Here is a 27,892-nt window from a genome sequence, read left to right on the forward strand (position 1 = left end):
GTTATCAGGTTAATTCCATGGTCTTGCAAAAAAGACTAAGATAACGTAGCAGTAGCCAGTAACCATACCTGGATTGGAAAAGGTTTTCTTCAAGTACAAGTACAAAACAGTACCTGAGGTTAAAATGATAGTGATTTACAGACATGAATATGATGAAATATGGAAATTAGTTATTTTCTGCTCAGTTCTTCTGTAAGAATAAAAGCTAATAAACAGAGAGAAAGGCCACTTACATTGTTGCATTATCTGTTTCAAATAAATTAAATCATTATAATAAAATATAATATTTAATATTAAAGTATTTGATGTTTCTAATGTGCTGTTTCTCCTGACAAATGGTATTTGAGTTCCTTAATGGTTGTATAAAAGGAGCTGTGTTTAGGGCATTTATGAATATATTCTAGTCAGAATACAAAGGAGATGCTTATGAATGTGTAGAACACAAAAGTTTTGACAACGCTAATTACTGATATTTGGGTTCATTTCTTACATGATCATAAACACTCTACTGCATAATTCATACATTAGGCCAATTAAAATTTTAGTTGCTTCCTTATAGGAAGTGAATAGAAAATAATACCAACAGGAATGTGATTACAGATATTCGAAACTAATAAACTCCACTTCATTCATGGTCATCCATCTATGCCAAATACCACTTTGGAAAATCTTTTTTATCATCACATTAACATAGCATTAGCTACAGGTAGATATTAGATGCCCTTATTAAGAACAACCCCAAATACCTGGTTCCTTCCCAGACTGACCCAAATCAAATGCCTAGGTCCGGAAGAGCATCTCCTATCCCAAAGTCAGTCAGTGTTTGGGTCTTCATCTGAGAGATGTGTAAAATTATTTAAGAACTTTTATCTTGATTTGTCTTCCTTTACCTTCATTTTTTATTCTCTGTGATCAAGAATGCCTAAGCCTGTACTAGCTAACTTTAACACTGCACAGAAAATAGTTGGTGTCTTGGGTAGGAAGTTTCACTGACTTACGGCTTTATTCCTAGGTCTGTTCAGTCTTATCTGCAGACAGACTTCAGTGGAAATCACCCACAGAAAAATAAGATTTGCTTCAGTAGCAGTGGGCTCCTGCTTGTCATATCATGGTGTTTCCAACCATACATTTCTCTGACTGACAAACAAGCAGATAGACACTGACAAAACTTGTTTGAAAATCATATCTCTTCTGTACAGAAAGGCTGTGTGCTTGCTATAGGCCATATTTTCCTTCTGTCCCTCCCAGCTTTTTTCTCTAATATCTGATCAAATAAATGAAGCCAGCAAAACATGTGAGAGTAAAACTTATTCCATAAAAGAAATACAAAGAAATGGTTTTAAATAATGACAGGTGATATTTCTTCTGCCAATAAATAATTTCACTCAACATTTCAATGATACTTTCATCTTATTGAAAGACTATGAACTACTAAGAAAGAACTGACCTCTAAGTATTAGAATATGCAAGGGTTAGCGCAAGAGTCTTAGTACCTTGATATTCACTAATACCACCAGAAAATTTGGGAGCAGTTCTGTTAATGCAGATATCCAGCCTCCAGACCATAGTTGGTATAGGCTTAGCCACCTCAGAGTATAAGCAGAAAAAGTTTAGGTCTCTCTGGCCTCTCCCGCAAAGACATAACCTAACCTCCTTTGAGACCGGTTAGAGCCTAACTTCTACATTAGCTTTCCATCTTGGATCACTGAAACTACATCAAAGCAGTAACAGCTGTAATCCAGAATGAACAGAATCCATATATTTTACCTGAGACCTTGTTTGGTTTCAGTAAATGTCTTGGTTATGTTTCTTATTCTGTAAGTGGTTTCTGATGTATGTAGAATCTCCTTTTTTTACTTCATTAGTTTACGAGATGAATGATACCTGTGTAAAGAAGAAGGCCAACTTAACCTATTTTTCTCGTGTTCACAAGGCAGTACTACTAGCCCAGGAACCATTTTAGAAAACAGAGCAAATAAAACATTGTTTATCACTGGTTATTCTTCTCTCTCTGTAAGAATGTAAATTAAATAAATTTGTCTGTATTGTAAAGTAAACAATTTCTTATCCACTCAAGAAATCTGAAATAATGAAATTAAGTTTCAAAGTTTGTTAAAATTGAATAGGTGCAGGTGATCTGTTAGACAGTTACAGGATTGCACTGAAATGTTATGTATGACTCATCTAAAGTTTTTAATGTTTATGGTTTAAAAATATTAAATAGGTATGCTGGAACAGGAAATAGTTATGCATTTGCTGTATTTTAGTTATTGCTGTTGACTCACAATCTTAGTATAGACATGGGTGATTACACTAGACATTGCATATAAATGTAGTAACAGGTAGTCCCTGCCCTGAAAAGTTTTTAATAGAAATAAGTAAAGGAAGCAGTAGGAGAAAAGAAGACTTACATTTCTTATTTTAAAGGCAATTGAATGAGAAACAGAGAATGAGGGAGAAAACTGGTTTGAGGTAAGGGACTGCTCGCGAACGTTTTTTTTTTTGTCAGATACCATCCTTATTTTAAAATCACTGCCCTCCATCTTTTATTTTTTCAGCACAGATCTGTATTGGTGCTAACGTTGACATAAGCACCAATGGCTTAAAATCGCAAGAACAAAACAATTAGACATTGTCTTTTTTGTCAGGATGTTTCCAGACTTCAGGAGCCATCCTGATCTTATAATGAAGATCTTAAGGATGCTATTTTCACAGAATCACAGAATCACAGAATCACTAAGGTTGGAAAAGACCTGTAAGATCATCAAGTCCAACCAAAAAAAAAAAAAACCCCACCAAAAAAACCCCAAACAAACCACATCACACAACAACAACAAACCACAACACACCAAAAACCAACCCACCCAACACCACACAGCTCCATGCCCAACATTTTATCCAGGACCTGAGATTTTGTCTGTCCCCTCTGTCAAACTGGGAAAGTATGAGGCAGGAGCAGGAGACAAAGTTCTTACCCAACTCTCTGTTAGAATGACATGAATCAGTGAATGGCTCAGGATATACCACCTGCCTTTCTGCTTCTCTCCACACTCACCTCATGACAGAGTGGATCTGTCCCTCTTATTATGATCCAATGCAGAATTCTCCTTTTTCCTGGTGTTCTCGTTTTCTCCCCCTTGATTAGTTTTATGAGTATGATCGCAAAGTTGTACAATAACTGTTGCCAGAGTTTTCTTTCTATTAAAAAAAAACATTATCATTTGTCAATTTATTTGCAAAATGTAAAAAATTTGTTTGATATTGTTTCAGGACACAGCAGGTCAGGAGAGATACAGAACAATTACCACAGCTTACTACCGGGGTGCAATGGGCTTCATTTTAATGTATGACATCACGAATGAAGAATCTTTCAATGCTGTGCAGGATTGGTAAGTAAAACTTGGAATTCATATTAAATAGAACAGAGAATATTTGATATCACTTACCTGCTGTGACAGTGTAAATTATTTTGGAAAACTTATTTCCGAATACAGTGCCCAAGCATTCCTATACCCAAATATATGGTGGGTTTTTTTCTGGAAAGACAACAAATACTTTAAAATGTGTTGCATGTAATTCATTGTAACCATTGTTTTCTGAGGTTTTGGTTAATGTGCATTATTCATACTACTAAACCCAGCAACTTGCTGGTGTGAAAAGTTACTGCTAAGATACCAGAAAGTGTTTCCATATTTCATGGAAAAAAATGAGATACCATGTGTGGGAGTTGTCTTTTAATTTAATTTTTCATCATGTTGCTTTTAACTGTAGCTGGTTACACATTACGCTGTCAGTCTTGTGCCTCAAGTGTAAAAATTATGAGCAAACTGCATCAGAATAGCAGAACGTAAAATAGCTGATATTTATCTTACCTTGTATTATGTGAATGTCAAGATATCTCCATAAAAGTGTGCCGTTTTAATCAGACATGGGTCAGTCAGGATCCAAACAACCTAAGGCTTTTTTAAGTAAAGCTGACCCAAAAGGAAAACTAGAGTTAATCTCAGTGATCTCTTATTTTAATTTCTGAGAGCCTCCTAGCAGTGCTCTGAGTGATACGAATAGCATTCGTCGTGTGTGCTCCACATGCTCTCTTGCGTGCTGCTCCCATGGGAGAGCTGTGTTTGAGAGAGGATTTTGTTCAGAGTTTGTTTGCTTGGTTCAGTATGTTTCTTTGGCTTTTTTAAAAATTATTTTAAGATATGCACCACTGTGTACTTCTTTCAGGACAGGCAAGGTTAGAACATGTTTCACGCTTAAAGTAAAAGGCAGTGATGCTGTGATGCATATTTCTAATGGGAATTGTTACCCAGCCTCAGACTCTCTAGGAAAAAAACCTTTTTTTCGTTCACACTCTTCTAATTATTTTGGTAGAAAGTGTCACTGAATCCATGGAGCACCTTCCCTCTCTACACCTGGAGTTTTACTTGGTCTGTATCTGCTGAGCCTGGTCATTCACCACTCTGAAAATAAGAACTAAGAAGCTTAGCTTGATTCTGCTCTATGAGAAATGGGATCTTGGGTTGCTTAACATTTCCTGTGTAAGCGCTAGGGATGTAGTAATTCACACTCCCCCAGTGGAAAGGCACAACTCCTGAGTGTGTCCCCTTTCTCCTCTCTATCAGTTATCTCTACAACTCTACACCAAATTTCTTTTAAGAGCATCTCTTTCCATTTACTAGAGAACCAGTAAGCTTACATGACCAGTATAGACCAAACAACTGGCTTTCTGACGATTGAATGTATCTGAGAAGAGTCTCTGCCTGATACTCAAAGAAGACGACAAGCTTACTCACTGTGACTTGTTATGCCAAAGGGATGTTCTGCCCATTTTGTACAAACTGCTTGCTGTTACACATTTGTCAGTACTGCTCTGTTCAACAGCATGAGACAGAATCTCCTACCTAACAGGAGGTAGCTGAAAGTGTTATTCATAGACGCTGCTGTGAAAGTTTAACAAACAGGAATGAAGGACTGCACCCAACCACCCGGCTGAACCCGCAGTTGTGGCTGCCAGCACCACTGCTTCCTGGGCCTACCAGATGAAGCACTTTCTTGCTTTGCCTCTGCTGTTCTTTGTCCATGGGCTGATTTCTCTTCAAGCACTGGTTAACTGGGTGATAATGGCTGCCTAGGACCAGCTGTAATCTGCAAATCTCATTGCTGTGTCTCTGGGCAAACCAGATGGCCTGCCATGTATTATCTAGCTTCCTCCAACACAAAGGTTTCTTTATAGCAAGTATAAATATGAGTACTTAGCATTAATTTTCCCACCTGTTTGTTTTCCAGCCTCCTAGATCTGGTATGGTTGGCACTCTTTATCTCCTGGTGAAAAGTAACTAGGCTTCATACTAATTAAAAAAAAAAAAAGTCCCTGTAAAATGAAACAAGAAAATATTTAAAAGCTGTGAAGTTCTTAAATAGGTTTGTGAAATATGATTTTTCCATCATTTTTATCTGGAAGATGTACAAAGAGTTGGCAGCTACTATAGCAATTTGGTGGACAGGAGGGATTGCATTATTATGTACCGAGAGCTATTGAGCAGTCATCTGAATGATGAAAGGAATGTCAGAGAGGCAGAGTGCCTCACTTGTCAGGATGAGACATAGATTTGCTTGTTATTTTTATTTTTAATTTCATGAGCACAGTTGCTGCCCTGCTGTTCTTCCTCTGTTTTATTCCTCCCATCTCACAGCTGATAGTTGATTTTGATTAGCCCATGCTCCAATTTTGATAGTAATTATAAAACTACAGCTTGCTTCTGAATGTGAGAGAAGTTAAAGAAAACTTGCAATTACCAGTGCTGCAGAAAAGCAAGCAGGGCTATGCGCATGTGTCTGTACATTTGTGAAAGATGGGGGGGGGGGGGGGTGTTTAAGAGCCTCTTTGGCGCTTAAAACGCTTTTCTTTGTGATAAATGTGCCTCTGAAGGCAGTGATTCCATTTCATGTATGTGCGCAATGGGCCAAATCCAAGCTCAAATCACATCAGCTTCAAGGCTTGATCTAGAAACTGCACTGCAGTCAGGACAATGAATCTACAGGTGTTTTTAGATTTGGATAAAGGAGTTTGGTTTAAAATGTGTGTTGGGATTGCCTTTATAACAACAGATGGATAGTCATATTTCTAGATGCCATGCCTAGGTCAGCATGAATCTATCCAGCTGTAAGAAGTTCTATATCTAATTTGTCTATTAACATTTTACATTTAAAAAAAATCAGTATCTGTAATTTTATCTAAACCTATTAACACCAATATATGCAACAGTAGCCAAGCATTTGTCCACCACTCTGTGAAGCTGAGAAAGGGTTTTGTCTAAAAGCTTAGCTAAGTGACTTGAAGGTGCAATAAACGTCAACCATACTGCAGACACTTCAGGAAACATTCATCTCTTACCTTCCCTAGCTAAAGTTAAAAAACCTTAAAGACTGAAAATTACAGTTACAACAAAAATTGTAACCTACACAGAGATATTTTTTTCGAGATTCAAAAACTTTTGGCATGAGAAATGTTGAGTCAGTACTTCTGATACTTCTGCTGTATGTACACCCAGTGATTTATTGCCTTCAGTCTCATCCAGAGGATGATGCTAAGAATACACTGCCAGTGCTCATGTCCTATAAGTGTTCAGTCACTTCAGAATTGCTGCCTTCTAGAGTATGTTCAACTAACCTGTGTTCTCTGAATAGCTATTTTCCCTGTATGGTTTCACACATACTACAACAGATGCTGTTTAAATGAGCCTAGCCTGGCAGACAGTTCAGACTGACCTACAAAATTGACAGGTCCTTAATAATTTTTTACCATTTGGCTATTTTTTCTACCATCTACAGACTTTATCACCAGTTAGTCTAAATGTTTAAAAACTTTGATAAAATAATCGAAGAGTATTACTCTTCAATTTTAGGTCTCTGTGTTTCCTCTGAAGAAAATGCCAGTGGCAGTAGTCACAGCACTGAACAGTGTTCTCCTTTATAGACAGAGATTTTCAGAATTCACAAGGACCAACAGTTTCTGTTTTTATTCAGGGAGAGTGGATGTGTACTGAAAATCTGGCTGCTAGCAGAAACAGAAAATCCATCACGCTTTGACTCAGCAGATCTCCTATGGAGCTCTGCCCAGATTTTGAAGCTGCCTTTTCTAGAAGGCTTTTTCCTTCAGAAATGCAGCTAACGCTGCAAGTGCAAGGTGTGTACCTTGCAGTAGTTGCATGTTGGTCATGCCACCCTAAAAAGATGCAGATTATGGGAACAGATTTCTTTCCTATAAATAGGAACCACTTGTAGGGCATTGTTTTATGCCTGTCTGAGGTCTAAATGTGAAACAGGAAATCACCAAAACATCCCATGTAGCTGAATTCTTTAGACAGCATCCACACTTTTCAAGTAATTAGCCTAGTGGAATCTGATTTTCTTTAAAAATTCCTTCTTATTAAATCTGAAGGGGAAATAAGTGAATGTTGAGAATGGCTCCATGCCACTTCAATGCATATTTGGTTTAGTTCCATTGTAGTATCACAGTGGTTGCATATATTCCTCTTTTATACTACCACCTGTAGCATTTACATTTGTTATCCTTTTCCATTATTACATTTCACTAGGAGCTGTTATGCCCCCTTTCCTCTTAGTGGTTCAGTCCACATAAGGTGTTAGCTTTATGGCAGTGGTACCTCACAGTAGAAAGGAGAGGGTGAAGGCTTTGTACTATCTTTGCAAATGCTATCAACTCAGCATGTTGAGTTCTATAGAAGTGCCAGGAAATTAAATACCTCTGAGTTGAAGTTAAATCTGGTTTTATAAATACAACCTTTCTAGACTTATAATGACTGATTTGGAGTCAAAGAGTTATTTATACTCAGGATATTTCTAATGCAGAGTCTCCGGCTAGGTCAGAAACAGCAGATCTAAAAGCCTGAAGTTTTATGTTCTAGATTGAAACCCTAGTCTTGAAACTTTGCTAAGTCAGAAGGCTAGGCAGGGACAGAGAGCACATTGTGTATAGTTGTTTACACTCACTTTAAGTTGCTCCTCTGCACCTGAAAACATTGACCCAGCTTCAAGTGTTTGTCCAGCAGTATCTTTATCATTGTCTGGTGACTGCTGAAGGCACTGCTGTGGAGGGCTTCCTTATGCAGGAATTCAAAATGTGAGAATTTCACATTGCTGAATTGTCAGATTCAGGGATGCTTCCTCGGAGACACACAAGGCTGAAGGAGCGTAAGAGGCTTTGAATTATTGATGTTTTCAGATGATCTGTGTTTTGTAAGCCTGTCAGGGTCTACAGATTCGGTTCTTCCTTGCATTTTTGGCTGAGGCTTACCAGAGCAGGGAGAACAGCATCCTAGGCAAAACATTGATTGCCCTCGCTCTTTAAGAAATAAAGTATTTCTCAAAAATGATAAGAGGGATACTTTTTAATGTCCCCATTGGAAAGGATTATGTTTACACATCTTAAGAAATTCAGAGGGTCTTCCATGAAAGATGCTTCTCTTTCCTCTTTTTCTCTTGCTTTTTTCTCTGTTGTCATTTAAATAGCTCACCCTCATCAGTCTGCTCAAGCTCATCACCTGTGAGAAGGAATCAACTGGCAGAAGGTATATAAACTGCCTATTTTATGAAGGAGACAGAGTCATAGGACACAGCAGGCAATTTGTGATTTTAAGAACTCTATTGTGCTGTGTTTACTTCTGTATTTCTGTATGAGATATTTGCAGAATTTAGTACTAACCAGTATGCTTGGAACAGCATGAAAATTAAGTTAATTTCATATTAAAGCCAACAGAATGAAATACTGATTGTGCATCCTTCATCTGTGCCCATAACACATGGGAGATTGTTACTAGAAATTGGATCTGGGCAAAGACGATAAAAATGAAGCAGTAGCCATCACGTAAGACCAGAGTAGATCCTGAGCTGTGTAGCATGAGTTCAGCCATTAACAGAATGTGGGGGTTTTTTCCTATAATATACATGGCTTGAATTAAATTCTTAAGGGTATCATTTAAGATTGTTTTAAAGCAGAAGCTTGAAGAATGACTATGCTATTATCAATTCAAGGTTACATTCAGAATTAAGGCTTTAAAAATATGAGCATTCACTACAACAGAGCATTTGGCAGCTGGATTTACTGGATATGCCAGTACTAGATGTCATTCTGGACAACGTGGTGGAAAAAATTGTTCCATTTCTTCAAACTATAAGCTTTTTCTTTCTTTTTAGCACCTCAGGTGAGCTATAAGTTAGCAGCTACGGCTACAGTGCCTTAGAAATTGTTTTTTTCTGTGTTCTATTGTGTCTCTCTTGTAGTAATAGACATGATGGCATTTTTTGAATTGTTATTAAGAGAAAAAATAAAATTGGAAAATACATTGGCATGTTAATGGGCGAATGTAAGAAGGCCTCAAAGCAAATTAAGCCCATTAAGTTAATATCAGCACACTGCTACATGCACTTCTAAAGAACATATGTTCTAAAGGATACCTTCTTTTTACTTTCACCTCTAAAATCTCAGTCTAATATTCATGCTCAGCACATGCTTGACCTACAGACAGATTGTTTTTCTTTTCCCTCTCAATATTGAACTTAGTTCTATCATTTAAGAAAAATCCATTATTTGCTGTATATCAGGGAAAAAATCTGGAAAGTGCTTCTAGGCAAACTTAGCGTCCATCCCTCTTTGCCAAAATACATGACCTGACATGCAGCACGCATGTATGTGCATTTCTGCTGCAGAGAGCGCAGATGCAAGCCATGTATGCCATTCCCTGCACACATCCAAAGGAGCTCTGTCCAATGGGCCTCTGTCTGGACACAGGCTGCATTGTGTCCACTAGTGATCCACCCACAAACTGAGAGTCTGCCACGTAGCTGACAGCAACCTCCACACAGCAATGCAGCTTAGAGCTGGCTGGAAAAATATTTTGATGGACCACACTGATATTAAATGTATTAACCTGGGCTTGGTATGGACAGAGATTTAAGCAGATTCCCTGTTTTTTTGACATAGTTATAGTTTTCAGCCAAGCAGATGCAAGAAATTGCACATTGGTGGATAGTTTCATGTCATTCCCCTATTTAAAACAAAAGAAACACTAAAATTGCACAAATTATATTCTGTGAACAGAAGAGGGTGAAATTTAAGGATTAATATTTCAAAAGAATCACAGTTTGGTATATTTTTTCATTTGAGTCTAAGTTTTTCTTCTGCACAATGGATGAACATAGTCTTACAGACTTAAATATAGGAAACAAAACCACATTTTACAATTTGAAATACTGTTAGCAGTTGCAATTACATGAAATTTACAGTTTTCCCTTTTAATATTCACTGTTGGAAACGGATTTCTGTTATGCACAAAATGACACTAAAATTCTTTTCACTTTTTCTTTTCATTTTTTATTCCTGTGAGAAGAACTAAGGCCAGTGGCAAATTAGATTTTTTTTCTAAAAAAATATTTTTTCTCACTCAAAATTGTATCGAGACATTTATCAAAAAGTTATTCTTGGTGGAACAAATGTGTTTTAAAATATTTAAACAAAAGTCTTTATTCCAGGTCAGTTTGCTTAGCTGTTTTTCACCTATTGTTTGGTATGGAATTCCTGATGTAGCAAATTGCACACGGAAAACTTAGTTTTCTGAGATGACATCTTATCTTTTCCCTCAAAAGTCTGTCATCAAACTTTGGCTCACAAATGCTAAACCGGTGCCAGGTCAAACCATCTACATGCTTTCCAGTTTCACAGACCTACTCCAAAGTCTTCCACAGCATTTCTCCCAGCATATCCTAAAGAAGTGTGTCCCCGCATTTCAGACTCAAGGGTGGGGCATATCCCTAGAGATTTGAGGAGCAGCATACACGGCAACTGAGCCTTCCTTAAAAAAAAGGCATCTATGATGATAAGAAAATGCTGCAGATAGATTGTTTTATGTTTTTAATTACAGGTTTCTATAATTTTCAGTAGGTCACTTATGACAGACCAACAAAAAATATTCAATGTCATCCAAACTATCTATTTGTTGCTTGAAGTTTTGGGTGTGCCAAAAAGTAATGTATTACCCTCTCTTATCACTGACATTGCCAAATACATGGCTTTAGGTTTGCCTGGAAAACTCTCAGTGACAAAAAAGAACCTATGCCTGTTTTTTTAAAGGCTTTTCCTGATAAGGTATCTGATGTTAGGCTTAAACAGCACAGTAGCCTGGACAACATTGCTTTGATGAAGATATTGTCTTATCTTTTTCTTTTTACTAAACACTGAATTTAAATATGCATATTACACATGGAAATTTATGCAAATCCTTATCTAAGTGTTTTTTGTCTTGAAAATAGTAAACCTTCGATTTAAATGTTCAAACCTCATCATAAAATGTTTTCAGTAGGTTTACTGTCAAAAAAATGATTCACACATTGTAGCAGTGAATCAGGAAAGACAGCTGTTACATTTTCTTGACATTTTTCATTCTTTCCTATTTTTATGTTCTTAAACCATAGAAAGAAACACACTTGTGGAACTGAAATTATCCATATGTGGCTCTTGGTCCTATTGGCCCTTACTCACACTTGTTCTTTTCATGTATTTTGCTGTGGGACTAACTGCTTCTGCAGAAGGCCCTATACCCTCCCCGAACCTCCTTCACTATAGATGTGCCATTTAGATACTAAGCAGCCATCCCATATCAGGGTGTTCATTCAACTGTCCTCAGCTGCATCAAACCGTATTAATGCTGCCAGTGGGGAGTCTACTAAGAAAAGGGAATAAATACTGCCAGGACAGAATTCTCTCAGGGTGCTCCATGTCTTTCTCTTCCCTCAAATCTGAGATCAGGCAGCACAGTCATGAAGTCGTTGATAGCAATCACTCACCCAGATCTTGTTCAGTCACTGGTGGCTGAGTGGAGCTCCTCAGTGGAGTTAATCTCAGTAATATGCTTCAGGAATTCGCCAGCAAGACTAAGTCACTCTTGACTTCCACTGGACCTACCTGGCCTAGTGAGTGGCTTAAATAGCTGCCTTTTTTTTTTTTTTTTTTTATTTCAGCTCACATGGTAGTTGATTAGGACTGCTGTTGGCCATAGCTAGACAGGACTTATTGTAGCATCACGGATTGCAGCCTCTCTGTTAGCACCCGCTGCAGACTGGTAACTACATCATGAGTGTGGCTGCACCTCCTCTACAGCCCCCACCCCTACAGACAAGGGGTGCAGTTCTTGCGATTAATTTCTTCTCTTGTCGTTAGAGCTAGGCAGTAGTAAGGAAGGCTGCATTGCTTCTTTCCTAGGCCTTTTTTCCTCAATCATAAAAATGTGGCAGTCCTGTTTGATATGAAACCACCAAAATCTTTTATTTGGGAAAACATGACAAACTAGCACTTCATGCCTGGCTACTATCTACATCTGGAAAGAAGAGAGGTCTGACTTAACTATCCCCATACTTCAGTTCTAATTCCCAGGAGCATATGTGGCAGAATTATCCTCTAGTTCGTGAGTTTCTGCCCATTGCTCTTTATGATCACACAGCAAGAAACAGAAGATACCTATTTTGTAGCCTGCTATCTCTTAGCTAGCAACTGAACTGAACATCAATATTTAATAATAATAGCACAGATATGGCAGTGTGAACATAAACTCTCTTTGTTAGACTGGAAATTTCAAAGTGGAGTTTCATTGCATGGCTGATGAGGCCATATAGATACTCAGCCATTCAGAGAACTGTTGTTAAATAAAGGAGGTGTCTTTAGTTTTGTACCAGATCCTGCTCTTCTTCAGATATGGTCACTGAAGGTTACACTGAGGTAGATGAAAGCAAACCAGATGATCAGAGTAGCATCTAAATGCTGCTGCCATGCTGAACTGCTATCCATTAATTAGACCATGCTAAGATACTCTTAACGATATTTTCAGTTTTGCCTGCTTTTTCCTATGATAACACTTCTATTTTTCAAAAAGTTAAAGTGGAAAATGCCTCTGAGAGGCCAGTGGTGAACTGCTTGAGTTTATTAGGAAGATAAACAAACTTAAGCATGGTAATATAACTAAAGGTGGTGTATGAAAGACTGATTCCAGTATTTAGTCTAGTCTGTCTCATTATCTTACAGAGAGACACAGCCAGTAGCAAAAGAAACAAAACCTGGCATGTTATCATCAACTCGCGATATTTACTTTTGTTAGTAATAAATGTCATAAAATCTTGTGGCAATGATAGTTTTTATTGGATGAAGAGTAACTAATATACTCTTTTTATCTCCCTGTAACTGTGCGTGTTTACAAAGTTACACTGCCGTTCAGCATTCCCAAATGAAAGCTCTGCTGCCAGCCAACAACACGTGAGTCTTGTCAGTGACTCAGTAATGTCCCTAAACAGTTCCCACTCTCAGCTCAAGTTGCACAAGATTTACTTTTTTCCCTACTCTAATACTCTAAATCTGTTATTATTAACTTCAGAGGAATAGCATGGCCCCTGCACCAAATTCAAACCCTGAGATTAGCTGAAGGAGATGTTCCTTTGGGGGATTCCAGATTTGCAGTTATCTTCTGCGGATTGGGATACATGTCAGTAGCACTAAAGGCTGCAGTTTCATTCATGCAGCCTGGAGGTTACTCGCTCAAAAAGCCAACAAAACTGAGACCATGCGACTCAGCAGCAAAGCAGCATACAGCCTTGTGGGCAGTCTGAAGAAGTTTAACTGAGTTCCCTCTCCCTCATTAGCTTCCTCACCTCTGCTCCCTTTTGGGCTTCTTCCTTTCCCCTGCTAGCTCTTCTGCTTTTGATGCCGCCTTTCCTCTGCCTCTGATTTTAACACAGCTTGTTTAGAGTGTCAAGCATTGGCAGTTTTAAAAGGATAATAGCTGTGTGAGATACAGGCTGTATGTGGGTGAGTACAACAAGTTTTATTGGAATTCAGCCCTCTGATCAAGCAGAAGTGCCATCAATGTTCTTATACTGAAACCCAAACTGCAAAGTGACATGGCAATGTAACCCAGTAATAGTGGTTATTTTCAAAGCATAACTTAATGCTATTTAGGTCTGGCCTGCAAATGAAGCAACCTTTAGAGTGTCTTTCATCAGAATATTGCAAGGCCTTGACCATTAAACTAAGACATTCGTAGTGAATTCTTAATAATGAATGTTTTCGATTTAAAAAAAAAAAGTCCATTTTTTTCAGACCCATTTGTTGTTTGAGCCACTGCCAAAGTCACACAGAGAACATCAGGGCATGAACAATTTAACTTTTGGAAATTTCAGTTTCTTAAAACAGATCTTAAACCTATTATGGTGGTAGTGGTAGATTCCAGCTGGCTGTAAGAGCAAATTGCATGGTACTTGAAGAACTGTGTATTTCAGCTTCTTAGGAAGCTCAGGACACAGATAGTCTTGAACAGACTATGTCTGGTACAAATCCAGCAGACCTGTAAAAGCATTACAAATAGATCTGCCTAATTGTTACAAAAAATCCGAAACTACAGCCTCAAGAAGGAGTTTACATCAGGAAATCTATTTTTATCATATGCAGGTGTGACTGGTACCCCCTGCTCCCAACCTCCTGGTAATATGGTTAGCATAACTAACACCATTTTATAAGCCATCCTCTGTGACCGAGCTGGTCACATATTCATTCCCTTTCCCTTATTATCAGGTCCTGAAGGTCTTGTGAACCAAGCAGACAAGCCAAACAGATTTCTTCTTCCTCTCCCTAGCTGCCTCAAAGTTCCTGGGTGCCAGGTCTATTACTCCCTTCCTCACCGGCCTTGAAAGTCTCAGGCACCTGGCCAACCAGGTGGTGATCGCCCTGTCACAGAACAGGGAAGTGTAACAGCACCCAAAGCACTGTCTCTAAAATTAAGCAGTTACAAGTCCTAAGTGGGAACCTGGACTGGAGCTGCTGCTGGACAGTGATACCCAGGACCCCTGGGTGGCCAGGGATGCCTCCACCATCATCTGCACCCTCCAAGGACCAAGTGAGTGACTTGTCTTCTTTTATATGATTCTTGAGTCTAGATTATGATTGTTATATTGATACAGCAAACCATGTATTAAGATCTGACCCAGTCTGAAGAGGGTCTAAGTGATTAGAGATCATGCATTAGTTAAGGTCTAAGGGATTAGAAATCAGAAGTTGTAATATAAATTCTGTATTACACTACTTATAGATTGTACTACACTGATTCTGCTTGCAGAAATCCTGTGCTCTTCTAATCATAATCTAATGTGTGCTATACTAATCATAAAATTCTGTTAAGAAAATAAATCTTTGATTGTAACCTCGATTTAGTGCCGTCATCATTCTTCCAAGGATCCCTGAAAGAACCTGTCTATCCCCTTAGTGTTGGCTGTCAGCATGTTAAAGACAAATAAATGTTTCTGAATTTCTAGATTTATGACTATAGAGTTATTATAAAATAAGGAAAAAGAAGGGAAAATATCTTGTTAATCCAAATTAGAGGTTCTACTTCTACCCAGTGCTCACTCATGTTTCCCACAATACAAGAGGTATTAGGGCCTTTCTCTTTCTGGAGAATAAATAGGACAGAAAAGCCTGTCTTCTATTTGAGCCAAGGTTTTGTGTGTTTATTAAATAGGCTTTAGCGGAAAACATACTTCAACAGCACCTAATTTCTCCAGACATCGTGTGATACCCTTGCAGAACTGGCAGAGAAAACAGTGAGCCTTGGAGGTCACAAGCTGCTTATAAAAATCTCAAGAGGGACCAGAGGAGGGACTGTCTTTCTGCTCTAATCCTTCTCTCTGCTGGCCACTAAACAGCTGAGGACCATCTCAGTGGCTGAATATGTTGCTGTTGCCTTTGCTGTATAATGCAATGCTGCACAGAAAAATGCAAGCTAGCTGAGATGCCCCAGTGAGATTCTGGGATAAAACTGTTTCCAATACTTAAGTTACTTTGCTCCACCCAAACTTGGATATCACTGTGCAGTGCTTAGTTCCTGCAGTATAGACTTTAAATACAAATTATTCCTGCAAAGTCTTTGCAATTTTCCCTGTGACAAAAGCCAGCATACATAGCCACAGCAATTTAGGGATGTTCCTTGCAAGGGGTCAGGCAGTGACAGCTCAGTTATCGTATGTGACAAGTATTTCATCTATACATTAGTGCTTCAGCAGAAGATTGTGAACTATGGTTTCAGTGGAGCTGGGGAGAGGGAGGTAGAAGGCACTGGGTCTGTGCATAACACCTGGAAACACTGAGCAAATTGTGGAGAAGCAGATGCTGCCACATACCAGGTCAGCTCTAACTCTACCAGGGACAATAGGGCCTCACTCCATCCTTTCCTCTTTCTTGCTACCACTGGGATTTTTAAAAATGCAGCTAAATTTTGATTCACCCATGAAATCACGAGAAGAGTTGTAGCTGTGCAATGTTCACAGCAGGGAAGGCTTTCATAAGCTCTCCACTCCCCTCTACTTGTAGCAAACATGCTCTGCCATGAGCTCACATCATAAGAGGAACATACTCCAAGGGGGAGAATAAATCAATGTATTGTATCTTGAATTGCCTCCTGTAAGTTGCACTATAAGTCTCTATTTACAGTGCTTTGTTCACAGCAAGTGAAAAGAAAGTGTAATATCAATTAAAAAACAATTGATAGGGAATGGGTCACTTGGAAAACTATAATACTGATAAAACTGATTTCAGGCCCAGTTTGACAGAGACAAATCTGCATGACATCCCCAGTTTTTCCATATCTACATTTTAAACTGTGCCTTTCAGATGTACACTAAACAACAAAACTATCCTCTGTTATGTGCAGTGGTTGTTTTTCCTGTTGTTCCTGGAGGGCAAAACACTGTAGGAAATCCGTATTAACTGAACACAGGAAATTCGCACTTAGCTATGTGTATACATTAACAGACGCAAAGTGTACTAAAGGAAGCAAAAATAAAGAAAGAACAACAAATAAATTCTGTTTCAAAACAATTCTGAAAAAACAACAGGACTTCAGCAGTTTCTACTGCTAATCAGTGAGAGAAGCCTGAGTATTATAGCTCCCTTGCTACAAACAAGGAGATAATAGAACTGAATGTTACAGCCTCTGGGAGAAAAGGAGAGAACAAAATATGAACCATCCAGAAAGGATGGGGATGCAAACCTTCCTTTGATGTAATATTTAATATCAGTCCTTTCAGTTTTGGTTGCTGGGAGAGAATCAGCAAACACATCATTAAGACCCAGTGACAAGTCACCCACAAGAAACCTGCATCTGCAATTAAAAGAAAAGAAAAAAAAAAAGAGAGACATAGATTAAAATTACATGTGTGTAAGCAGTGGAAAGGTTGAGAGAAATAATAAATATCAATTTTGTATTATATTTCTAGATGCAAAAATTGAAATTAGCCATCTTAGCCTCTCTCTTTATTTAGCACAGCCTTTATAATCTGCTTTTTTTCTGAGCTTTTAAACCAGAAATGCTCAACACTTTACATAGTTATATTTCTAAGCAGATTTAAAGACATTTGCTTCATAGATCAAGAAGAATCAATACTGATAGTTCATCTTAAATACAAACACTTATTCATTTTTCATAATCTTCAGAGAGTTTTGTTATCTATGTGTGTATTTACATGAGTAGATTACAGAAAATACAAAAGTAACCAAGAATGATCAGGAGATGTTGCCTCTAGCTGAAAATTCATACAGTATCTGTTAAGAGAGATTTATATTCTGAAAGTCATGGGTGTTTAAAATGACTTTTCAGTCTCCATGGAGACTCTTCACTGGGTTAGTTACTGCAGTCAAAGCTTAGATATATAAACAAAAGCATGGGTATGATAGCTAGAGGGGAAGTCCGGATTTATCTGAGGTTGTTAAAGGGCTTTTCATACTGTCTAGCACAGTAAAACAGTCTTCCGGATCCAGTGTGTTACTAAGAAAAGAAAAACTAATCTTTTCCTCATATTTAAGTTAAGATTTTAGAATTTAAATAAGTATGTAGGTGTCTTCATTTTTGCCCTCCCAAAGGAGAGAACTTCCAGGGCTCATATTATCAAGAAATTTGGGATATATTACAAGCTCTTATATAAGACTATCTAAACTGCAAGCCTTGCGCTAAAGCTTACTTTGTTTTAAGTCCAGTTCTATACTTAAATATTTCTTTCTTTCCCAGTAAAGTCACAGAAGGATAATCCAGTCAGAGCTTACAAGAGTTGTCCTGCCAGCTTAATGTGAAATGTCCCAGGAGGCAGAAGGGAACGGTGCAAGGGGGTGACAAAACTGCAGCTCTGTTAAAGACACCAAAAGTGCTGTCCCACACAGCAAACAGGGAGTGCAGATAGAGAGAGCAAAAAATGATCTGAGACCCTGTCTCCTTTTTGGAGAGGATGGCAAAATCCCAAATGGACAAAAAGGAGGTTTTTAAAGAAGGGATCTGAAAAAAGAGATAGGTCCTCCAAATCAGCCAAGGAGAAGAAAGGGTGCTTGTCAAGAGTGGCAGTTATGTTGGAAAGTAGGTATATTTCTAGTAGAGAAGGACTGGAAGGTGATCAGACATCATGGAATCACAGAACTACAGAATCAGTAAGGTTGGAAAAGACCTGTAAGATCATCAAGTCCAACCATCAACCCAACACCACCATGCCCCCTAAACCATGTCCCGCAATGCCACGCCCACACATTCCTTGAACACCTCCAGTGATGGTGACTCCACCACCTCCCTGGGCAGCCTGTTCCAGTGCTTCACCACTCTCTCGGTAAAGAAATTTTTCCTAATATCCAGCCTAAACCTCCCCTGGCGCAACTTGAGTCCATTTCCTCCTGTCCTGTCACTAGTCACTTGGGAGAAGAGACCAACACCCACCTCTCTGCAACCCCCTTTCAGGTAGTTGTAGAGAGCGATAAGGTCTCCCCTCAGCCTCCTCTTCTCCAGACTGAACAACCCCAGTTCCCTCAGCCGCTCCTCATAAGACTTGTGCTCCAGACCCCTCACCAGCTTCGTCGCCCTTCTCTGGACACGCTCCAGCACCTCAATGTCCTTCTTGTAGTGAAGGGCCCAAAACTGAACACACTATTCGAGGTGTGGCCTCACCAGCACTGAGTACAGGGGCACGATCACCTCCCTACTCCTGCTGGTCACACTGTTTTATCATTCAGAGCTTTCCTCAAGTCAGCTTCTGCAGTAGTGAAGGGCAGCAGCACTTGCTGAGGGGCACAGTCCTTGTAGCGGGAGTGGGGGTCACAGGGCTGCAGGAGGTATCGCAGAGACCTGCAGGAACCAGAAGATGCCACTAATCAGAAGGAGCTGAGTGAGTGCTGGGGAATGAGGCAGCATGGATCATCCCCCACAGCTTGAGCACATGTCTTCAGACTGTGACTGGGATGGAGCAGGAGGCTCACACACCAAAGTCGCTTGGGAACTGCTGCTGGAAGCTTGTCTTTATTTGGTATTTCTGTTATTGATCTTTATTTAATTCATACATCCCCTCATGCTGATTTCTCTCCCTAGTCTCCTCTGCAGCTCTTTAAAAATCATTTCTCACTACTCTGTGGCTGTCTTCTATACCCTCTAGCCTATTGACATCTTCACTTTTGCTGGTGTTCTTAGTTTTTCTCCTGAATCCAGAACACCAGCAACTTCTCGAGACTCCTCTTCCAAAAATGGGGTTTATCCCCACTTCACTTAACTGGTGAAAGGTTTCATGGAAAGGGATGAAGGAGGAAGGGAAAAGGCTTTTGCTAGGAAGAAGGAGAATGCTGCAGACTGAGAGCACTTCATAAAGTAGAAGGAAGTTTGTAAAACATATTTAAACAAGTCTTGGAATGATTCTGTTTTCACTTAGGGTCTGCCAGAGACCATGCATGGACACATACATATTGCTGGAAAGTCCCTGAAGCAGCTCTCTTGCATTTCAGTCTGATTTTATGTAATAAAATGCTGAAGTTGACTTTTCTGACAGCAAAGGTTATGTTGAGAACAGTGCAGCAAAAGACCAAAGAAGGGTGTTTCAATATTGATCTGGTATATTCATAGCACAAAGCTGAACCTGATAATGACAGTCCTTTCCCCACAAAATCATCTCCTTAGCACTGAGGGCTAGAATGCACTTTCAAAGCATGCTGAGCTTAAAACAGCAGAGAACTGTGCCATCCAAGATGGCTGGGATGTCTTGGAAAAGCACAGTTATCCCCACTTGTATGGGACCACTGTGCTGTAAGAACACAGTCAGCTCTTCTCCCTAAGCATGGCTGGTAACTCACACTGCTTTCTGAAGGAAGAATTTCAACTACCAGTGTTCATCCAATTAGTTACAGAAAGGTGATGAAAGTAAAGGCTTATGTTAAATTACTCGGTAGGTTAAGGCAGTTCAGATTTCCATGAGGTGTGCAAAGTGAGGACAGCAGGACACTGTCTCTCCCACGCTCTGTCCTATTATCATATACAGAGAAAGTGCTTAAGTTTGCTTTTACGGCTTCCAGACTAAAGCTGCCTCATATGCAGCCAGCTTATTCCCCAGCTATGGACAGACCTTGCTAGCTTCTGTCTGTGCCTAGCCAGTCAGGCAGAACTGGGGGAGCGGTATGAAGTGTAAAGTTGCACTATATGTGCATGTTGGATTCAAATGTTATCTTAGAATCCCACAGATTGCGTGGGTCCCTGTCACAGCTTTATTACATGCAGGTGGTTTTTGCCTTTGTAAAGGCAAAGATCTGATCTGCAGCAGTCTCACCAAAATACAGAATATTAAAACCAGTTCCTAGATTTCATTATCTTTAATAAAGATGTTGGAGGAAATTAATAAAAATTAAGATTTACAAGCAGCAAAACCTGTCAAGGCAAATTATAATGTAGGCTCATTCTTATTTAGTAGAATACTTGAATCATTAGCTGTCTTATTCCATGATGTATGTACATGTCCAATTTGTTTCTGTATTTCCTATGCTTATTCACCCTGTTAATAGTGCTTTCTTGTAGTGGAGTTAACACCGATCTCTCCTAGACTTGCACTGACTTGGACTAAAGATCCTGATTTCAATTTTAAAAAAAAGTATCTTCTCCTAACAGTAAAATTCATAAGGAGGTGAATGGCATCATAAAGTAACTATTTTGATATTTGAATATATTTAAGTTGTTTTTATTAGGCATCACTGATATGACTATTAATTAAAAATGCCAGGAAATGCAGCACTCCTTTCTTATACGGTAAGATTTGAGCAGAAAAACAAACTCAATACATCCTGCATGAGAATCCTCGGGATGGAAATGCTCATAAACACAAGTGTTTGGATTTACTTTTAAGCATTATTAAGTCAATCAGCCAATACAGGTTTCATCCTTCATTTTTACTGTATTACTTTTTGCACTTTTTGTTTATGCTGAAGGCACTGTTGCACTTAATTGAAAACTATTGATTCATTACATTGGTTGCTCTCCTTTTTGATTTTATCCTTTTTTACAGCCATGGCCAATTTCATACACATAAGGACCTGCTGCAGAGAGAGCTGACAGCCTCCACACTATTAAAATTCAGGTTTTAAATGTCTTTTGCTTTCTCATTTTCAGCTATAGCTAAGGCCATCAAGGACGAAATCAGCCAATCCTTCCTAATTAAGTGCCTGAAAAATATGTGCTTGGAGTATTGCTTTTTCAATATTCAGCAGTTAATCAGCATTTTTAGCATTTCTTTTGATTACCATTTCCTGGTGATTTTTTTTTTTAAATTGAATTCTTCCTTCGTAAAAAAAAATGAGAAAACTAAGGGAGTGGAAAGAGAGAATTTCTGTAAAGAATGTATACATACCTTACCATGGAGTATATGGTTTCCTTCTCATCCTTATCAATGAAGTCTGCTGGGAATGTCTTTCAGTTTTGTTTAGGATTTAGACAGAGGGGAAAGAAGCAAAAGTCATGAAGAAAATGAGATAGAATCTTTTTGTTAAATCAGGTGACTAATTATTTTGTTGTTTTTTTCTGCTTTTTCTCTGCACACATAAAGGTGTAAATTAGGATATTTGGGGGATGTAAGTTATTCCTTTGGGCTTTGGCTTTTAGGCAGATGACTATATAATAAAGAAAAAGACATAAGTGCAAAATAAAAAGCCCAAATTAAAAGGCTATAAGAGAGGGGTGGTTAAGAGTCTGAATAGTGGAAACCATGCTTAAGAAAGATAGGAAAAAATGGTAAGTATCATTTCACTTTTTTAAGAAAGAGAATTGAGAAATGAAGTGAGCTTTCATCAGGTCAGCAGCATTGGCTGTATATATTCCAGCCATTTTCCATTGTGGGAAACTCCCCATGTCTTCACTGACTGCTGACAAGTGGTGCACATTTTGTGCTAGCTCACCATGACATAAAAGAACTTCAGACCTCCATGGGATGGGGTTCAAGACTAGCCTGTCAAGTTTTAAACAAATTCCAGACGAATTTTAAGACAAAATGTCATATTCACAGTAAAAATATGTCAAAATGTATGCCTCCTGACATACACAAAACTGTGGAGATAAAAAAGGAAACAAAATACACTGGAGCTGAGCTTGTTTGTTCCTCCAGACATTTATTGCTTTGCTTGGTGTATTAATTAATTGCAGCAGCTAATTCATAATATCCATTTATTTAAACACATTACTATGTAATCAAGTACCTGTAACTTAGTGAGAAGGTTGCAAATATCATATAAACTACAAACATAACAAACACCAGAGTGTCTGTTGAGCAAAGCACATCCAACATTTGCTGTTTTACACACATTAAAGAAGACAGAGATGCTGGGTTTTAAAGTAGCTAAGAAAACTGCAACCAGCATGTTGCTTCTCATAGTGATTAAAAGGACATTGCCACTGTATTCCTTGAGCAAGTTTAAGTCTTAAAGTAGATCGTTTATAGATCAGCATTAATATTGTGTAATTATTTTGGCTATACCCCACACAAATTATACATCCAGAGTGCTTTATTGTCATTTTCAAATATGTATGACTGTTAAAGGAGTACTTGAAAGATCTACCAGTAGCATACCATTTTTCAATGTTGAGAATTGAAGAAATAGTTAGGCTTCAGCTCTTCAGCTTAAGCAACTGTGCTGTGGATGAGCAGCCTGTTGTAGATCAATTTTTCTGCATACATTTCAACATGATTTTTGATGTCGCTGATCTGTACTGAGCTATGACCAAAAAAAAGAAAAAAAAATCAAGGGAAGAATGGAGTCACAAACATGAAAGTATTAACTTACAAAAGATTTCTGCTTTAGATAAAATGTGATCTGTGACGACACACCATTGACAGATGTCCTAGGAAGGAAGGTGTTAATCTTCAACCAGAGAGAGCTAATTAGAATAATGGAAGGATATGAGAATGAGGTCTGTAAAATATATTACTTACACTTGTATGTCAATACAAAACAGGAAGAGCAGACGACTGGGCTTTGGGGGCATTATGAACTGCAAAGGGATTGTAGCCTAATTGTTGACCCTTTGTCCATATGAATGATTTTTATGACGGATTTTTAAACACTATTGTAAAAGTGTCAATAATTATCTAATCTGAACACAGTATATGCTGAAGAAGGACCTAGAAATAAATTATAATACTTTTCAGCTATGTTCTGCCAGATATGTGCCCAGCATTTTAAAGACAAGTAGGTCCCTGTATACACCTATGGAGCATATCCTATCATCTGACCTGCAGCTGGCTACTTCATTGGGCTGGGCAAGTCCTGTTTCTGTGGCCAAACTAAAACAAAGTATTTCAGTCAGTCCAAGAATCTTCTCTTTTATCTCCAAAAGAATATTATTACCTAAGTAAGAACTGAGGGGAAAAATATCAGAATGAAGAAAATATTTTGTTCTCTCTTAAAACTGGTAAGACTTTGTGGTGAAAGAGACTGTGTGGCTTGCAAAGGACTCCATTTTGTTTTGTTTCCACAGGTTGAGGTTCTGAGGTACCTTTACACCTTTTTTTGTGTTTTAAATGTTTTCAGACCTTTACGAAGGACCATGAGGGCCAATAGTATCCCTTTTAAAAAAATTACATGTAATATCACAGTCTCAAGAGCTGGTATTTCAAAGAATTGGTATTTCAAACAATATGGCTTTATGCAGTTCCCAATGATTTTCTTCCTTCATCAGGTTCAGTTGAATTTCACTTGGTGAGTTTTTGGCTTTCATTTCTTTCTGCTCATTCCCCAGCTTGGGCTTTCCATGATGCCAAGGAACAGAGAGTAAATTCACCCAAAATAGTTCAGACCAGATGATAATCAGTATATGCACCAGGCAGGCAAGCTGACTGCTTCTGTGATTTGATGTCACGTCTCTGTGTGATGCTGTGTTGCATTGTATCACTTAGACATCCAGACTACCTAGGAAGATCCCTAAATTAGTAACACATGGTGCTTAAACATGCTCTCCATCTGTATTTGTGTGTGTATATCATCCTGTGGTGGGTTGACCCTGGCTGGATGCCAGGTGCCCACCAAAACTGCTCTATCATTCCTCTTCCTCGGTTGGACAGGGGAGAGAAAATATAACGAAAGGCTCATGGGTTGAGGTAAGGACAGGGAGATCCCTCACCAATTACCATCACAGGCAAAACAGACTCGACTTGGGGAAATTAGTTTGATTTATAACCAATCAAAATCAGAGTAGGATAATGAGAAATAAAACCAAATCTTAAAAAAACCAACACCTTCCCCCCACCCTTCCCTTCTTCCCAGGCTCAACTTCACTCCTGATTTTCTCTACCTCTTCCCCCCCGAGCGGCGCAGGGGGACGGGGAATGGGGATTGCCGTCAGTCCATCACATGTTTTCTCTGCCACTCTTTCCTCCTCACACTCTTCCCCTGCTCCAGCGTGGGGTCCCTCCCACAGGAGACAGTTCTCCATGAACTTCTCCAATGTGGGTCCTTCCCATGGGGCTACAGTTCTTCACGAACTGTTCCAGCATGGGTCCTTTCCATGGGGTGCAGTCCTTCAGGAACAGACTGCTCCAGTGTGGGTCCCCCGCGGGGTCACAAGTTCTGCCAGCAAACCTGCTCCAGCATGGGCTCCTCTCTCCATGGGTCCACAGGTCCTGCCAGGAGGCTGCTCCAGCGTGGGCTTCCCACGGGGTCACAGCCTCCTTCGGGCATCCACCTGCTCCGGTGTGGAGACCTCCACGGGCTGCAGGAGGATATCTGCTCCACCGTGGACCTCCATGGGCTGGAGGGAGACAACCTACCTCACCATGGTCTTCACCACGGGCTGCAGGGGAATCTCTGCTCCTCCCCCTCCTTCTTCACTGACCTTGGTGTCTGCAGAGTTGTTTCTCTCACATATCTCACTCCTCTCTTCCCTGGCTGCTGTTTCCCAGTTTTCCCCCCCCTTCTTGAATATGTTATCACAGAGGCGCTACCACTGTTGCTGATTAGCTCGGCCTTGGCCATCGGCGGGTCCTTCTTGGAGCCATCTGGCATTGGCTTTATCAGACATAGGGGAAGTTTCTAGCAGCTTCTCACAGAAGCCACCCCTGTAGCACCCCCCTGCTACCAAAACCTTGCCACACAAACCCCATACACATCCCCACATTAATGATCCTTTCTGTTTTCATTTGCCTATACACTGAAGTTTAGTAGGATATGATGAGAAAGGTAGATTGGTTTAGTCACAGTTACGCTTCTATTGTTAATGCAGCACATTAAAGGTCTTATCAGAACTGAGTGCCAGATGTAATAGGCTTCATGCAAAAATGCTATGTAAAATGTCTGTTCTTACAAAAATAAAGCAAACCTTTGGAGCTGAGGTTGTGGAAGACAAAATAATGCTAAATATCTGTAGAACTCAGGTATGTATGTACTGTAATAGGATGGGGAGTGGCTTGTTTCCATAAACAGTTGTTTACCTATATTCATTAAGTAGTTATTGAAAAGAAGATAGTATGTTGGCCAAAACGTTTTTAAGTGTTCACAAGTACTTCAAATACATTAGAAACAAATTCTTGTCAAGGAGGTCCTTGTAGAAGGAGGTCCTTCTACACTTTTGCTTTTCTGTTCTCAACTATCTTTCTCACTTCAAAGGCTTGGAAGTGTAGAAGAAACAAAGTAATGCATTTAAGCAGTACACAAATACTTGATGTTGATAGGAAGACCTTTTTGGATAAACTTTGCAAAAAGTTCCACCTTAAATCCATACAGAGCAGCTGGAAATAGGTCAACACTGAGCATCTTGTTGTTTGATGAAAGAATTCAAATCTGTTTCCAAGGTAACCAATCCCATCCTCTATAAATCTCTGCCGTGCTTCCACCTGTTTTGTGAAGCTGAATGCTTTTTTCATTTCCTGAGATATAGTTTGAGCTTTAACACACACATGTACACACACACCACATGCTACTTTCTTTCCACTGTGACAAAGGAGACAACAAAAGTAAATAGGAGGTGGTTAATATTTAAACGGTTAGTGCAGGTGTCTTAGTAGCACATTTCTAGAGGTATTGTAAGTGGTGCCAAGCAGCACTTCAACAAATAACTCTTACAGGAAAGGCAGATTAATTTTGGATGAATTCCTGGGCACCTGGACATCAGGTCACTGTAGTCTCCTTTGTTCTCTGCTCTCCACGCAGGCTAGGAAGGATACTGTATTTTATAGAGGGCAATGAGGATGTGTCAATAGAGGCAAATGATATTCAATAATACTATTTAATGCATAAATTGCCATCTTCTCTGCCCCACACATCTGATAATAGCATGCAAAGGCAGAACACTTACTTTAGCAAGCTCTCTTTGCACATTCCACACACTTCTACACACATTAAAATATTTTCTGTAAAAGATCTGAAAGGTCATTCTTTTTTTTCTTAAAATTATTTTTTCTGTTGAGACAGTAAGCCTTTGGGAGGGCTGGAACACAAAATGTATGGCAGGAGAGCAGACAAGAGTACAGAATGGAGGGAGGTAATGAAAAAAAGCCTTGCAAAAATATCTTCTTTTTTCTGGAATAAAGCATGGACATTACACCTGATTAAGGACATTCTGAATGTTGCCAGTATTTTATAGACAGCATGTCCAATTATAATTTGTTTTGGTTTTGGTTTATTTAAATATTGGCCATAGCGGGAATTTAGAATTTCCTAGATGGGTCTCAGAGTGAAATAAAACAAGGCAATTGCTGCAAGATGGAAACTGCTCCTGCTCTGATGTATCAAATCTATAGCTCACTTTTAATAGAGGACTTAATAATGATCTAAAACATGATCTTCTGTATAATAATCCAATAGTAATGCTCTAGAGCTACTAATCTAGTAATCGTTTAAATCACTAGTATTAATCAAACAATGTCTAACTGCCTTGAGTCATTCGTAATATACTTCCCTGCAGTTTGATACACACTTTCAGTTTAGCTTTTGAAAATTTAATTTGTTTTCTGAAAAGTGACCAGTTTTATCACTCAGATAAATCAGCTTAATAAAAGATACTGCCTGTGACAGACAGTGTCTCAAATAAAAGAAACAGGTGATTCACCAAATAAAATTCTGCCAAGGCCTCTTGAACTATATGCGAGTGAATACAGTGTTGTTCAGATATCCATGCCTTACATTTAATTTGTAATACCAAGGATCATCTTAAACTTCAGTTTGAGATGGTGTTGTAATTAGTCTTCTATTGACAGAAGAAAACCACTGTAAACTTCAAGGCTTGCAATTGCTTTGGGTAACTGTAGAGAAGGTGACTTTCAGAAGCATTTCCATCTGTAATGGAAGTTCTGCAGAGTCTCAGTGCAGGGTGCACAGTTCAAGGAGAAGCAGTGAAATGGATTCATGTTTCTTTTATGAAAGTCGTGAGTGTTTCTCTAACTGCCTCTTCTGGAAAATGTCTTAGAACAATCAGCATAAAACACATCATATAGGTCATTTCTGCCTACATCATCAGGAAAGCAAAATGCATCCTTTGGACACGGACATATTTATTTTTAAAGTATTTAT

At 39.0% G+C, this 27,892-nt stretch overlaps 1 protein-coding gene across 1 annotated transcript in view; it reads left to right on the forward strand.

The window, feature by feature from the left end:
- Positions 1 to 27,892, forward strand: part of RAB3C (RAB3C, member RAS oncogene family) — a 132,572-nt gene that overhangs the window by 64,330 nt on the left and 40,350 nt on the right. The window contains exon 3 of the mRNA XM_059833988.1: positions 3,271 to 3,389. Coding sequence (XP_059689971.1) covers positions 3,271 to 3,389 — 119 coding nt within the window. The remainder of the gene's footprint in view (positions 1 to 3,270; positions 3,390 to 27,892) is intronic.

This window comes from Gavia stellata, chromosome Z (assembly GCF_030936135.1).
Source record: "Gavia stellata isolate bGavSte3 chromosome Z, bGavSte3.hap2, whole genome shotgun sequence".
NCBI classification, from domain to species: domain Eukaryota; kingdom Metazoa; phylum Chordata; class Aves; order Gaviiformes; family Gaviidae; genus Gavia; species Gavia stellata.